This window comes from Ipomoea triloba, chromosome 7 (assembly GCF_003576645.1).
Source record: "Ipomoea triloba cultivar NCNSP0323 chromosome 7, ASM357664v1".
Taxonomy (NCBI): domain Eukaryota; kingdom Viridiplantae; phylum Streptophyta; class Magnoliopsida; order Solanales; family Convolvulaceae; genus Ipomoea; species Ipomoea triloba.
The window spans coordinates 6,547,178-6,560,925 of NC_044922.1; the positions used below are offsets into that span (position 1 = coordinate 6,547,178).

Genomic DNA, 13,748 nt, shown 5'->3' on the forward strand with positions numbered 1-13,748 from the left:
TTTTAAAATGATGTGGCATCTTCTCTTTCACCGCCGGTGTATAGCATCTATACATCGGCGGTGCATCAAATATTAATCCATGATATAATCATATAATAGAGGGTAAAGTATAAAAAAATAAAATAAAAACTAAAATAAAAATGATATGAGCCATTCATTTCAACAAACAATTGGATCAACATGTTTTAGTTCTCCTTATAGACTTAATTTTATACGCTCGAATTAGTTTAGTAGATTTACTAGTTTTACAAGCGCATTTGCACGACTGATTTAATGCCCAATATTTTTATTTAAATAGATAATTCAAAGTATAATGCAAGATTAGTAGATATATTTTGTTACTTAGAAATAAAGAGTTTCCTAATAAAATTACAAGTCTTAAATATTTTGCAAAAAAAACTCGATCAACGTTAACCTTTTTTTAAATGATGTTGCATCTTCAATATACAAAATACAAAATTTATATATTTAGAAACTACACTAAAAGTACAATTAAACACAAAAAATCATATTTAAAAATAAGTAAAAAATAATAAAGAAAATAAACAAAGAAGAAAGTTGGCCAATAAATAATAAGTAAGATAAATAAAATGAGACAGAGGGAGTATTAAATTTAATATTATGAAAAATTGAATTGAGAATCATTTCAGTCAAGTCTTGTTAACCAGGCGGGGTGTATAATTTACGCTTTTACGTGGTTTGGGAGGGTAGGATACGGAATGTTACGTCATGAGTCATGTAAATATGTGTAAGGATTGTTATGGAATTTAATAAAATTGCAGGGGCATATATTGTGATGAGAGTATTAAAATCGCACCGAATAAATAAAGCCTCAACTCCCCAAACTGGCTTCAACCTGTCCCACCAACAGCCCCCCTGATCTCTCATTTCTCTCTCTCCTCCTTCGCATTCTTCGCCATCCAGTCAGTGCCTTATTTGTTTCTCGTCTGTGTGGTGGACGGAGAGCCTGAAAATCACATCCGAAATCACTCATAAAAAGACGTTCCAATCTTCTCACGAAACACAAAGAGAGCGGCGTGGAAAAGCATACCGAAAAATAGCGGCAAAATGGCTCTCAAGCTCAACTCCCTCAGCTTGCACTCTCACAAGTGTTCTTCCTTTGCTCTTCCGCCAATGGCGAGCAGCAGCCTTAGATCTCCCAAGTTCGTCATGGCTTCAACTCTCCGTTCAGGCACAAAGTGAGCATTCCCTCGTTACTTTTTTTTTTTTTACTTGTTTTTTGCTGTGGTTCTCGCAAGGCATTAGTGTTTGTCTCGCATTCCTGTCGATCTGTGTTTATGTGTTTTTGGTTTAATTAGGTTTACACTGATTCGAGCCGTGAGATTTTGTGTTTATCTGATGCTCTTCGTAGGTTACTTACTATAAGAGTTTATTAAACGAATGGCCGTTCAATCAAATACGGAGTATTGTTTTTCTCTTCCAGAGCTTGTAGTTTATAGTTTAGTAGCATAGGTGTGGGACTCAGGATCGATTCTCTTGTATGTAAATAAATATTGTTTCTCTTTTGGAGCATTAATTGTGGCTTCAAATGTACGATGTTCAAGCTGTTTTTATGCTATGTTTCTAACTTGGTATTTAATGTCATCATACCTAACAGTTATGAAAAGAAGGAACCTAAACCACGGTGTTTCCTCCTTGTTTCATCTTTCTTTTAGCTGAATTTGTTCCTAAATGCCTGCCTGTGTATTTTCTAGTGGTATCCTGCAAATTTGGTGTTCAAACTTATTTTTCAATAGTTGCCTTTGATTTTCTCAAATGATTCCTTTTGCCTTCCGTTTTTACTTTTTGTATGTTTCCTTTCATCTTATAGTGGAACTGTATACGTGTATTTTCTTGTCATTTTTTGATTTTTAGTGGCATATATATATGTATGTATTTTTTTTAATTATATGTCATTATCAGTTGAAATGTCATTGTGATTTGTTGAAATGTAGGTCAAAAAGGCTTGACAATGTTTAGTTCTAAGCTAAATGGTTGGATTGACTAATTTAATAGTCAGTTAGTACAAGATGGTTTTCTAATGAATAACATACATCTAATTATATCTCTTTCCTGTGGTGAAAATTTGTGTGCACTATTAACTTCTTAAGGTGATTTTACGTGTGAATAGCAACCTGATTATCACACCACAAGCTTAATAGTACCTTGTCTTTGTACCGACTTCTATCCATGACATCTCAGAGGTTGAATGAGCCATGTCCCTATACTTAGAGTCTTAGACTTCTCACTAGACCTTGATTTGGCACTTTGCTTCCTGCTTCACAAAACTAAATTATCTTCTACAAAAGCACAATACCCTGTTGTTGATCGCCTGACCCATTCAACACTGGAAAATGCTTCAACTCTTAAGTGTTAGTGTTTGACAATTGACATACAATACCCCTTTCTTTGTAGCATTATTTAGGTATTTTACGATTCAAACAGTTACTTCCCAATGAGTAAGCATTAAGGCTTCCAAAAACTGACTCACAGTCATGAAGAGGAAGAAACACATGTGGTTGGAATACCTATCTGGACAATATTCTGAGGAAGATATAGAAGTTGAAAGCTCTTTAGTGGATGGACGTTGTGATGACATTCTCATCTGGTTGTAAACATAGCCAGCTCTTCATTAGTCATAAATTCCATATGTGAGACCGTATTAGCAAACTTCTATTATCCCTGTTGATAAAATTGTTGTCCCATGGTTTTGTAAACTGATGCTGAAAATGTCTTGGCTCTCCACAATTGAAACATGGCCTTAGTCTACTACAACCTCTAAACCCATTAAGTTATCTCCATTTTGGCTACTGTGATGCTCTCCAGTGTTATTTTCCTGTGACACAAAAGCAGTTTTGTTCGAAATATTGTCATTGTTAGTGTTCCCTAATGCATTTTGAACCATCGAGAACACCTGATCCAAGAATCATTACACCCTAGTAGTTGAGATCTCAAAATGCCATACACTTCATCCTGGCACAAAATCCAACTAAATACTACCGATCTATCATGTTCTTTCATTTTCTGTACAACATTTGAAATAGGTGTAGTTGTGAAGAATTCTTCTCTTACTTTCTTAGAATCATAGTAATAGTCACTAAGGTCTTGGCCCTTGACCATGGCAATAAACTTCTTGCAGCTTTCTCAAATTATTAGACCCTGAAAACAACTTATCCGCCTCCCAATTTTTATAGCTGTAAAGTGCTGCATAAATAGTGTTACTTTCTTATCTATACAGTTATAATGCTATAAAGTAGGTCCTTATAATCTTCTTTTCATTTTTTTCTGCATTGTCATCATCTTTCCTTTTTAATTTGTTTCCTCACATTAAATGTTTGTTAATTTAGTACCTAATGTTTTTATTTGATTGTTGCATTTTAAGTAAAAAGATTAATGTTAGGTTTAGTGATTCTGGTAATGGGATGTTTTTCATAGAACATTTTGAATTATTATGAATGTTGATTATAGATAGTGTTTTAATGGGTAGTAATTAATTTTCTTTTCCTTCTACTTTTTACTTAATACCTTTATTTTAGTGTTTTTGAAAGGTTCTACTTTTCTGATTTCCTTGAGGTTTATGGTGTGTTCATTTAAATATTTGCATATACTGACATAAGCTTGAGCTGATTTGTGCAGTCACTTGTTTGATTTTATTATTCATTAGTTCTTCACCATATGTGATCTTCTAGGATGCAACATTTAATTGCCCGCTTTAGTTCAGCCACGAAAAATATATTTAGTTATCATAAATTTCAATGCAGAACACTTGTTCAGGGACAAATATACGCATGATTGTGTGGACATTCACACCGTGGACAGGGTAGAGGCTAGAGATTTTATGTTTAACCTTTGAGACTGTAAAACATTTACAGGTGTTAAAGCAGTTTCAGCCTCTGTTACTGTTTCTCTTCATCTCTGTTCTGATGCAGGGGTGGGAACTATTTTAACAACTGCTATTTTAATAGGTTGTTTGTTTGGATGTTCGTTTAGAGCTAAGCTCATAAAAGAATCTTAGAGAATGTTGGGGATAGTTTATTGGAAAGGAGAACTTTGAGCTTGAAGACATTCGGCAAATATTCTTCCCCGTAGTCTATGTTTATGGACAAATATCTAGATCACCTTGCTAGAAAGGAAATTAGTAGTTCTTTATAAAGAATAGTCTCACTGTGTTAATGAGGAAATTGTGAATGCATGAACCTATGTATTTGCGATACAGGAGAGGCATGAGCTACAAAAGAAATGTAGAGGAAGTTTACCCGAGCTTAAAAGTTTCTAATATTTCCTAGTTTTTCAACATCCTGTATAGTTAACAGGCTACAGGGACATAAGCCTAATTATAAAAGACTGTCTAGTTAATACATGGGAAATCTGTTACCTAGATCCACCCTAGAAATGGGTACTTTTGTTTGTGTAGCAATTATTTGTTGGTTTTTGGAGTGTGACTCAGCAATCTCTGCAATGTGATCCCAGATATCAACCAAATGATTCTTTTTGCTTTTGGAGTAATGAAGACATACAACATAATTAGATATCCGCTTTTAAAGTGAATGTTCCCTGCTGCTCTAGTGTACATTATTTATGGTTGAGATCAAAATAAGATGTTGAAAAATGTTCATTTGTCCACATCTTCACTTGTTTCCTATGTGAAAATTTCTGATAACTTCATTTTCTTTAAAAAATGTTATGCTTCAAATTCTTATTCCTGTCCCCCATCCCACCCCAACTTGTTTTCATGCTTAGGGAAGTTGAGAACCTGAAGAAGCCTTTTTCTCCACCTCGCGAGGTCCATGTTCAAGTAACACACTCTATGCCACCTCAGAAAATTGAGATCTTCAAATCTATGGAGGAATGGGCTGAGGAAAATATATTAGTTCATCTGAAGCCAGTTGAAAAGTGTTGGCAACCACAGGATTTTCTACCAGACCCTGCTTCAGATGGTTTTCATGATCAGGTCAAGGAACTAAGGGAGAGGGCTAGGGAGATTCCAGATGATTACTTTGTAGTTTTAGTTGGAGATATGATCACCGAAGAAGCTCTTCCAACATACCAAACAATGCTCAACACACTTGATGGTGTTAGGGATGAAACAGGTGCAAGCCCCACCTCTTGGGCTGTTTGGACAAGGGCTTGGACTGCTGAAGAGAACAGGCATGGTGACCTCCTTAATAAATATCTGTACCTTTCTGGGCGAGTTGACATGAGAGCAATTGAGAAAACAATTCAGTACTTGATTGGGTCAGGAATGGTAAGTATTTTATTCTCCATGATTTGTATCATTAGTATTGTATCATTGATCAACTCTCTAAAACATTATTCTAAATGTGTTTATGCTGAAGAGAAATGGGTCATGCTGTTTGAGAGAAAAAAACACTATGTATTTAGTATTTATTCAAGCATTGAGCTTTACCATGAATCTTTTAATGAATTTCTGCTGATGGATGCAGCTTGATTTTCTTTTGTGATAATACAGTTATCCTGACCACTTGGCACACCTGTCTATCCTAACTGTGTATTCACAAAAATGCAATTCTTGTTACAATTTTCTGTGGGGGTTGTTTAGGGGATGGAAAGCATATAGGCATCTCTGGCACCATTTTCTAAATTCTCTTATTTAATGATATTTTTCTATACCTCATTGATCTTTTTCTTTGCACTTGAACATTTTAAATGCGTTCTTCTTTAATGTTTTATGAGCTATCTCATTATTCTTATGATTGTTTTTTTTTTCTTTCTAATAATTCATTTTAGGATCCTCGGACTGAAAACAGTCCTTACCTTGGATTTATCTACACATCATTCCAAGAAAGGGCAACTTTTATCTCCCATGGTAACACAGCTAGACAAGCTAAGGAGCATGGGGACATTAAACTGGCTCAAATCTGTGGCACAATCGCCGCCGATGAGAAACGCCATGAAACTGCCTATACCAAGATAGTGGAAAAGCTTTTTGAGATCGATCCTGATGGGACTGTACTGGCCTTTGCAGACATGATGAAGAAGAAAATCTCTATGCCAGCACACTTGATGTTTGATGGCCATGATGATAACCTCTTTAATCACTTTTCAGCAGTGGCTCAACGGCTCGGTGTGTACACAGCTAAAGACTATGCAGATATTTTAGAGTTTCTCGTGGGCAGGTGGAAAGTGGGAGACCTTACAGGACTTTCATCTGAAGGGAGAAAAGCTCAAGACTACGTGTGTGGATTGCCCCCTAGAATCAGAAGACTGGAGGAGAGAGCTCAAGGGAGAGCCAAACAAGGACCCATCATCCCATTTAGCTGGATATATAGTAGAGAAGTGCAGCTCTGAGTGCACTATATAATGTGGTGAATTGGAATCAGGTAAGTCTCTTTCCATAAGCTATCAAGTGCCGGCAGTGTATTCAAACTGCAGTCTGGATCAAAATTTATATCGTGTCGTTCTCTATGGGTTAAGAGGTTTTGCTGGGGATATTATGATGAGTTGTAGATACAGTTATTTAATTGTGTTGTCGGTAGGTCTTCATATAGGGTCAGCTCTAGTTGTCTTTTTTTTTTTTTTTTTTTCTTAATGTCATGGTGGTGTTTATTTCTGTTCTTTGCTAGTGCTTGTTACTGTAAACATTTTATCAATATCAATGCAATTTTGTTGATTTTGTTCAAGTTATTGCCATTTTCCTGCAGCTAAGTGTATGTACTACATAACTACATTCTGCATCTTCTTAAATCTCACCTGAGAGCTGTGCTTAGACTTTACACTTCTAGAGTTTTAGGTTTGTTCAACTAAGAGTTTATTTAGTGAAAAATGTAATTTTAGTCATTAAATTAATCGTTTTAGTTTTTGACAATTTCCAATTGTAAAATTAATCTTCAATGTAGCCAAGTATGTTCTACTTTTGACTTTGCTAATTTTTGTCGTCACTTGCCCTTTGTTCTTTTATTTGGCAACTAATATTGTGTTACTTCATGCTACCATCTATTCTCTTCAATATGTGTGTACTGAATTTTGCAATTAGTAGGTGTCAAAAAAAAATCTAATATACTTATATACATAAAATTTCTGTTATGTGTTGAATAAAAAGTGATGCATGTTTAGTCGATCACTTGCACAATTTATATAAAAAAAATTATAAATATATTTTTGTTTACCGTGCATTTAGTTTTTAGGCTATATTGGAGATGAAATAGATTCTTAAGAATAAATCTATTTTGTTGATTGTTATTATTCTCGTAAATATAGATTTTCTCCAATTTTGATTAGATACCATAAAAACTGGATCATGCAACATTATTTACAATTCCATGTATTAGATGTTATAGGTGGGAATAAAAGTAGGAATTCATGCTTGCACAATATAAGTGAGACAGAAGGACATGAAAGGCAAAGCGGCATGCTGCAATGGCAGTTGAAAAGGTTGGGGCTTGGGACAATGTCCGCCATCCAACAACGTAAATGGGTCCATTGTCACATGGCTTGTCGTCAGATCAGTTAGTTGTATGTTGTTGAAGTAATGGCATGGCACTCAGACCACTTGTTTGTGGTTACCGTCGAGGAAAATATCTTGGCCAAATAAAGAAGAAATACTCTTCAAATACAGCACTGAATTACACATGAATATGTAATTGGATTATCAATTTTTTTTTACTTTTTAAATCACCACCACACAACCATCAAAACCACCATCAATAATAATAATAATAATAATAATAATAATAATAATAATTATTATTATTATTATTATTATTATTATTATTATTATTATTATTATTATTATTATTACCACCACCACCACCACACAACCACAACAACCACCACATCACAACTACAACCATCACCACTACCACCACCACCACCACCACTTATTGTTGTTGTATTACAAATAATATGTTGATTTTTAGAAAAATAAACCAAAGAAAAAAAAATACAGTTTCTTTTAACTTTTTAGCCAAATAGAAAATGAGTCATTTTTAAAAATAATTTCTTAGAAAAGAGTTAATTTCAGTGGATATCCATTGTCTTTGGTCGCAATTCCAAATTTAGCCGGACTATCATTTTTGCCCTTTAACACCCTGGACTATCATACTTTGGACACGTTTGATCATTCTGATGACTTTTTCGGTCAAACCATATTTTAGGCAAAAATATTTTTGTCTCTTCACTTTTTAACTATTTTTCCAATGAGTTCATTTCAGCAGAGGTCTCTTGTTTTTTTTTTTTTTTTGTTTTTTTTTATAGCAATTCCAAATTTAGTCTCATACAATCAATTTTGTTATTTAATAACCAGACTATCATATTTTGTACACTTTTGGTATGCTTGATGAATTTTTCAGGTGAAACTCTATTTTGGGTAATGGCACTTTCTTCTCTTCAATTTTTTTTTTAAATTCCAGTTTTCTCCGCCAGTAATTTTTTTTTGTCTCTTCAGTTGTGGATCACACCATCTCCTCCACCCTATCTCTTGCCTTCATCTCCTTCAACCTGACCCGGAATCGTCCTTCATCAATGACAATACTGAGTATGTGAGGACCTCGAGGTGCGGAATAAATCATTATGCAAAGCAGTTAAAAAGCTCAGGATATTGACACTCGATCAACTTCAGTCTGACTGCTATTGGTTTAGTCCATTATTCTGTGAATCATCTACTATAGCTTTGTAGAGCAAAAAAAAAGGTCTTTATCATAAAAAAAATACCATTTTCTAAACTAGGGTTTCACTGAAAAAAAAAATATTATCGGAAGGTCCAAAAGTGTCCAAAATATAATAATCTTGGGTGTTAAATGACAAAAAAGGTTGCCTAGGACTAAATTTGGAAATGTCACCAAAGGTAATGGACCTTTTTTCTGGAATTAACTGTACTCATTGGGAAATTAAAAAAAAATTGAAGAGACAACAATACTATTACTTAAAATAGGGTTTTACGGAAAAAGTCATCCGACCAAAAGTGTCCAAAATATGATAATCTGGAGTATTAAATGACAAGAACAATAATAGACTAAATTTAAAATTGTCAAACAATGGACCTCCACTCAAATTAATTCTTCTAAAAAAATATTTTTCAAGTTTCAAACCATCCCTCAATCTTCCTCAGCGCTAATAGTGTATGATTGAATCACGAAAAGGTAATTTTCCAGGGAAAAAAAAAACCTGCATCTGTTATTCCTTAGTAACACTAGTACTATACTATTATTACGTTCTAGCGTACAATATATATCAAGTTCATATCTTCATCGCTATAAACTTTATTAATTTTAGGCATGATCATACATATATAAAGGTGATGAACATGCAGGGCAAGCATGAATATATATTATAATATTCAATTGGGTAGTTTTACAATTTGGAGAAAGCGGAAGCAGAAGTAGTAGAGCTTGCAAAGAAAATGCCGGAGGGGAGTTGATCGGCGGGAAGCAAGGCGAGCTTGGCCCCGATCTCCGCCGCGGCTTCCGGCGTGTGTTTCCCCTTGCCGCCGGTCATGGAGGTCTGCGTGAATCCGGGACAGAAGCAGTTGACGCTTAATCCACGGCCTCGGTAACGGCGAGCCAAAACCTTAGAGTAGGCGTTGAGGGCAAGCTTTGAGACGGCGTAGTCCGTCCACACTTCCGGCCACCCATTCGCTTTCCACGACCCATTTTTCACGTCCCCAAGAAACGATTTCACCATCTCCTCTATTTTCTCCTCTCTTAGCTTTTCTTCATCTTCTAGTTCTTCTCTTAGTTTTGGGTTTTGAAGCTTCTGCAATTTTCAATGAGATGTTTAATATACTATTTTTTGGTTTTCAAAAAAAAAAAAAAATACGATTTATGGATTAGGAGAAAACCATGCCAGTAACCACTACAGGTGTGCAATGGGTAAAGTAAACCCCACCTTGTGGTCCTAGTCGACAAATAACCACTGCTGATGGTGTAAATATTAAGAAATAGTGAAATATGATTTAGTATTATTAATTATCCATAATAATTAATAACTAATCCCAGACCAGTCCAGTATAGTTTCTGAGTTGGAAATGTAAATAAAGTTAATGCAGGTAGCTTGGTAAACGTGACAGCGGACCCGAGTTACCAGCTATCCCTTAGCTTCCAGCAATAAATGCAGTATTTATAGAATATCAAGGGACGGGTTCCGATTCTGCGGCATGAGCGCCGCGTGGGAGTCATGCATGGGGCAGGGCAACGGTCCACAGGAGGGCAAGTGTCCAACGTGCTTTGGTCATCAACACGATGATGCCCCAAGGCTCGATGACCGGCTCAACCTAGACGTGGAAGGCATTTCCCAAGACTGTCATCCGGTTTAGCCTAGCAAATTAAAGCATGGTCGGGAGACGGACGGTCTAACCGGCCATGGACGGGTCATGGTCGGCCTGGCCCCCGAGTTAGGGACCGACTATTGTACAAGTAGTGCCAGAAATAATCTCTATCAACCACAAAGAGATAAATCAGTCTATGTTGCATATAGTTAATTGGCTCAAATCAGAAGGTCAATAGGCCATTGTATTCTTGTTAAAAGCCGATGAGTCGAATTTATAGCATTGTAGTTATTAAGTTAACTACCCGACTAACTTAGCCCAGTTGCCCACATAATATAATATACTTTATACTTCTTACAATTAAAACACTAGTGTTATTAAAATGGAGAGTGCACGAGAGTATGTAATATATTATATATATATATATATATACTTACGTTGAATTGGCCGAGCCTGGAGCTGATGTTAAGTATTCGGGCGGTGGAAGAGGAGCAGCGAAACATGGGGAGAAGGGCGGCGATGAGCAGTTTTGGGCCGTAGTAATTGGTGGCTATCACCGTCTCTGCATGCTCCACCGAGTTCTGCTCGATCTCGTTGAACGACACCGCCGCGTTATTTACCTTCATTATATCATATCAAATCTTTAATTTGTTTATATACAAATCAACTTATACGCAATCCACCATTGACTACTTATATTTAACCAATCAATTTATTTTTTCTATATTAATTATATGCTTAAAGTGAAAGGAACGCACACTACATTTTTAATCAAAATTTACGTTTTGCAACAGCTCCATATATAATTTTTCTTTTTAATTTTCTTTTTTTTTAAAAAAAAAAATTCAATTGGGTTTAAGCAAGAGCGACTTATTGACTTTCTTGATTTGAAACAGACCAGTTATGGGTAACCTACGTTAGTTTTTTTCTCGATCTTGTTACTCACTCAATATGATCAAAATATCACTCATTCTATTCTTCTCGATGGCTTGAATTAAGAGATTGAAAGAGACTTACCATATTTTATTATTCACACTCCTTGATTCCTATGTGTAATAAGTTTTATTATTTTTAAAAATAAGTTTAAAATATTAATTTCCTAAACCGAAACTTTAATTAATAAGAAATTTAAGAACATTGACAGACTCATGAGTTCTCACCTGCTCTTATAGTGTTCCCTAAATAAAATTCAAGGATCTTTGACCTAGGAAGATTCGTGCACAATGTGATACGACATACGACCATGTTCTAAGAAATTAAGAATAATTTTACTAGGTGAACTCACAAATCTTACTCTTAAATTTTATTTCATAATATGACGGATACTGATATGTTTATATTAAGATTTTGTGTGAAAGTATAATAATATGACGGATACTGATATGTTTATATTAAGATTTTGTGTGAAAGTAAAAGTTAGGAGTAAAAAATAAGAGTACACATAAGGGGTGTTTGATAAATCACTGTTAATTGATTGATTTAGTGAGTTTGACTAATTGATAACATTAGCTGATTGTAGAAAGATGTTTGATAAATTAACTGTTAGTTGATAATAGTTGTTTACATATTTCTCAAAAAGCATATCGAAAAAGTTATTTAAGTAACTTTTTAGCGTTTTGGAGTAATGAGTTGTTACAAAAAAAATTAATTAATCAAACACTCATATTGATTATTTAACAACCAAACAATTAGTAATCAAACAAGTCAAAATTAACTGATAAGCTAACTATATTACCAAATAGTTCATAGTTTTTCAAGAATGGCTTGCATCATTGATTATATTGCTTAAAGTATAATATCTTCCCTGTCAACATTCTATGATCACCATGTGCCTCTTTATAATTTGTGTACTATTTCAACTAAAATATTACAAGAAATTAGGTAACTTCGAAATTCAAACTTTTTATGGAAGAATTGGACAAAATCATTCTATAAGTGTGCCATTATATTTTGGAAAAATCGTAATGATGTAGTGTATATGGTTATTCATGCAAAATATATTTTCCATTTATTAATAAGAAAATCAAGATCATCGTATCAGACAAAATCATGCAATAATAGCTGTTTAATTAATTTATTTTTTAAACACTCAAGATTCTTTACAAGATAATATATGTTTTATATTTTCTCAATCTTTTTAATGATTGTTTAATTTAAAATATTTATTGGTTTAGATCTTCACTTATGTATTATTTTCAAATAAAAATAAAAATATAACAGACCAACCCACTTTGTATAAAAAGATTGTATTTAACGAAATTTTAACGATTTTATTGATTGGAGACAAAAATAGTCATGTCAAAATAATACTATGACCAAAAAAAATATTCTGAAAAAAAAAAAAAAAAAACTAAAAGTGAACTACCACATATAAATCTAGAACAAAAAATAAAATTAACTCTTATTATTATTGTTATGTTTGTGTATAAAAATACATTTACTTAGAAATTATGGATGAAATTAAATATTAAGGTAATTAATTATTTAATTACATACCAGTATATCCAAGGCGGAGAAAGTGCAGCGAAACCAGGAAGCAAAGTCTCCGATGGAGTGGCGGTCTGAAACATCAAGGCGGTGGAACCAAACACGGAGCCCTAATCTCCTCAGCCGCTCCGCCGCCTCAAGGCCTCTTGCATTATCTCTGGCCGTCAGAACCACCGTTAAACCCAGCTCCGCCAGCCGCTTCACCAGAGCAAACCCGATGCCCTTGTTCGCTCCGGTCACTATCGCCACCGTCTCCTCCGACCACCACCTGCAAATACACATATAAATCTTTCAAAACAACACAACATACATTTCGGTGTCCAAAAAACCTGCAGTCACTATTTGAGTAAGTCTTGTCTAGTGACTCTAGCCGGCAAAACCAATAAACCAGCCTAGGTTGCCCATAACTGACTGACTCAAATTAAGAAAGTTAATAAGTCACTCCCATTGAGAGTCGAATTTGACAAAAGACTATAAGGAAGTAAACCAACCAAAGTTATTCATAGCTGATCAACTCAAATTAAGAATGCTAATAACCCGCAAAAGAATTGAAACTAAGAAGGTTAATAAGTCATTTCCACGAGAATTAGACTTGATAAAAGACCATAAAGAGATAAATCAGCCAAAAAGTTATACATAGCTGATCGACTCAAAGTTATAATACTAATAGGCCGCTCTTAACCGAAATTGAACTTTTAACAACACACATTTGGGTGGGGAGAGAGAGGGGTACCTACCTGGTTTTGGGGAGGGCGGGAGAAGAGTATTGTGAGAGAATTGACGCCATGGCCACCGGAAAAAATGGTGTGTTATGAGAAGACAATTCAATAATGTCTAGAAAGAATGGGAAATGCAGTGGCAGTGATGTTCTATATTTATAGGAGAGATAGGCAGTACGTATTTCATGTCACACAAGTTTATTAAATTATTACTCCGTATTCTTTAAAATAGTTGACATGTGCTTGTTGACTTGTGTATATTAAACGTAATGCATGCATAAAAATATAGCAATTAATTAATAATGTAACGTATATTATCG

The 13,748-nt window shown here is 34.6% G+C and overlaps 2 protein-coding genes across 2 annotated transcripts; one reads left to right on the forward strand and one right to left on the reverse strand.

Moving 5' to 3' along the window:
• The first annotated feature begins 843 nt into the window (after positions 1-843).
• LOC116025215 (stearoyl-[acyl-carrier-protein] 9-desaturase, chloroplastic) lies at positions 844-6,641 on the forward strand. The gene is made up of 3 exons (XM_031266358.1): positions 844-1,199; positions 4,741-5,245; positions 5,749-6,641. The coding sequence occupies exons 1-3, from the start codon at positions 1,069-1,071 to the stop codon at positions 6,307-6,309; spliced, it is 1,197 nt and encodes a 398-aa protein (XP_031122218.1). The 5' UTR covers positions 844-1,068; the 3' UTR covers positions 6,310-6,641.
• A 2,634-nt stretch (positions 6,642-9,275) lies between these two features.
• Positions 9,276-13,527, reverse strand: LOC116026308 ((+)-neomenthol dehydrogenase). Its single transcript, XM_031267790.1, has 4 exons — positions 13,447-13,527; positions 12,719-12,977; positions 10,660-10,842; positions 9,276-9,711 (listed from the first exon to the last, which is right to left on the reverse strand). The coding sequence occupies exons 1-4, from the start codon at positions 13,494-13,496 to the stop codon at positions 9,310-9,312; spliced, it is 894 nt and encodes a 297-aa protein (XP_031123650.1). The 5' UTR covers positions 13,497-13,527; the 3' UTR covers positions 9,276-9,309.
• Between the last annotated feature and the right edge of the window lie 221 nt (positions 13,528-13,748).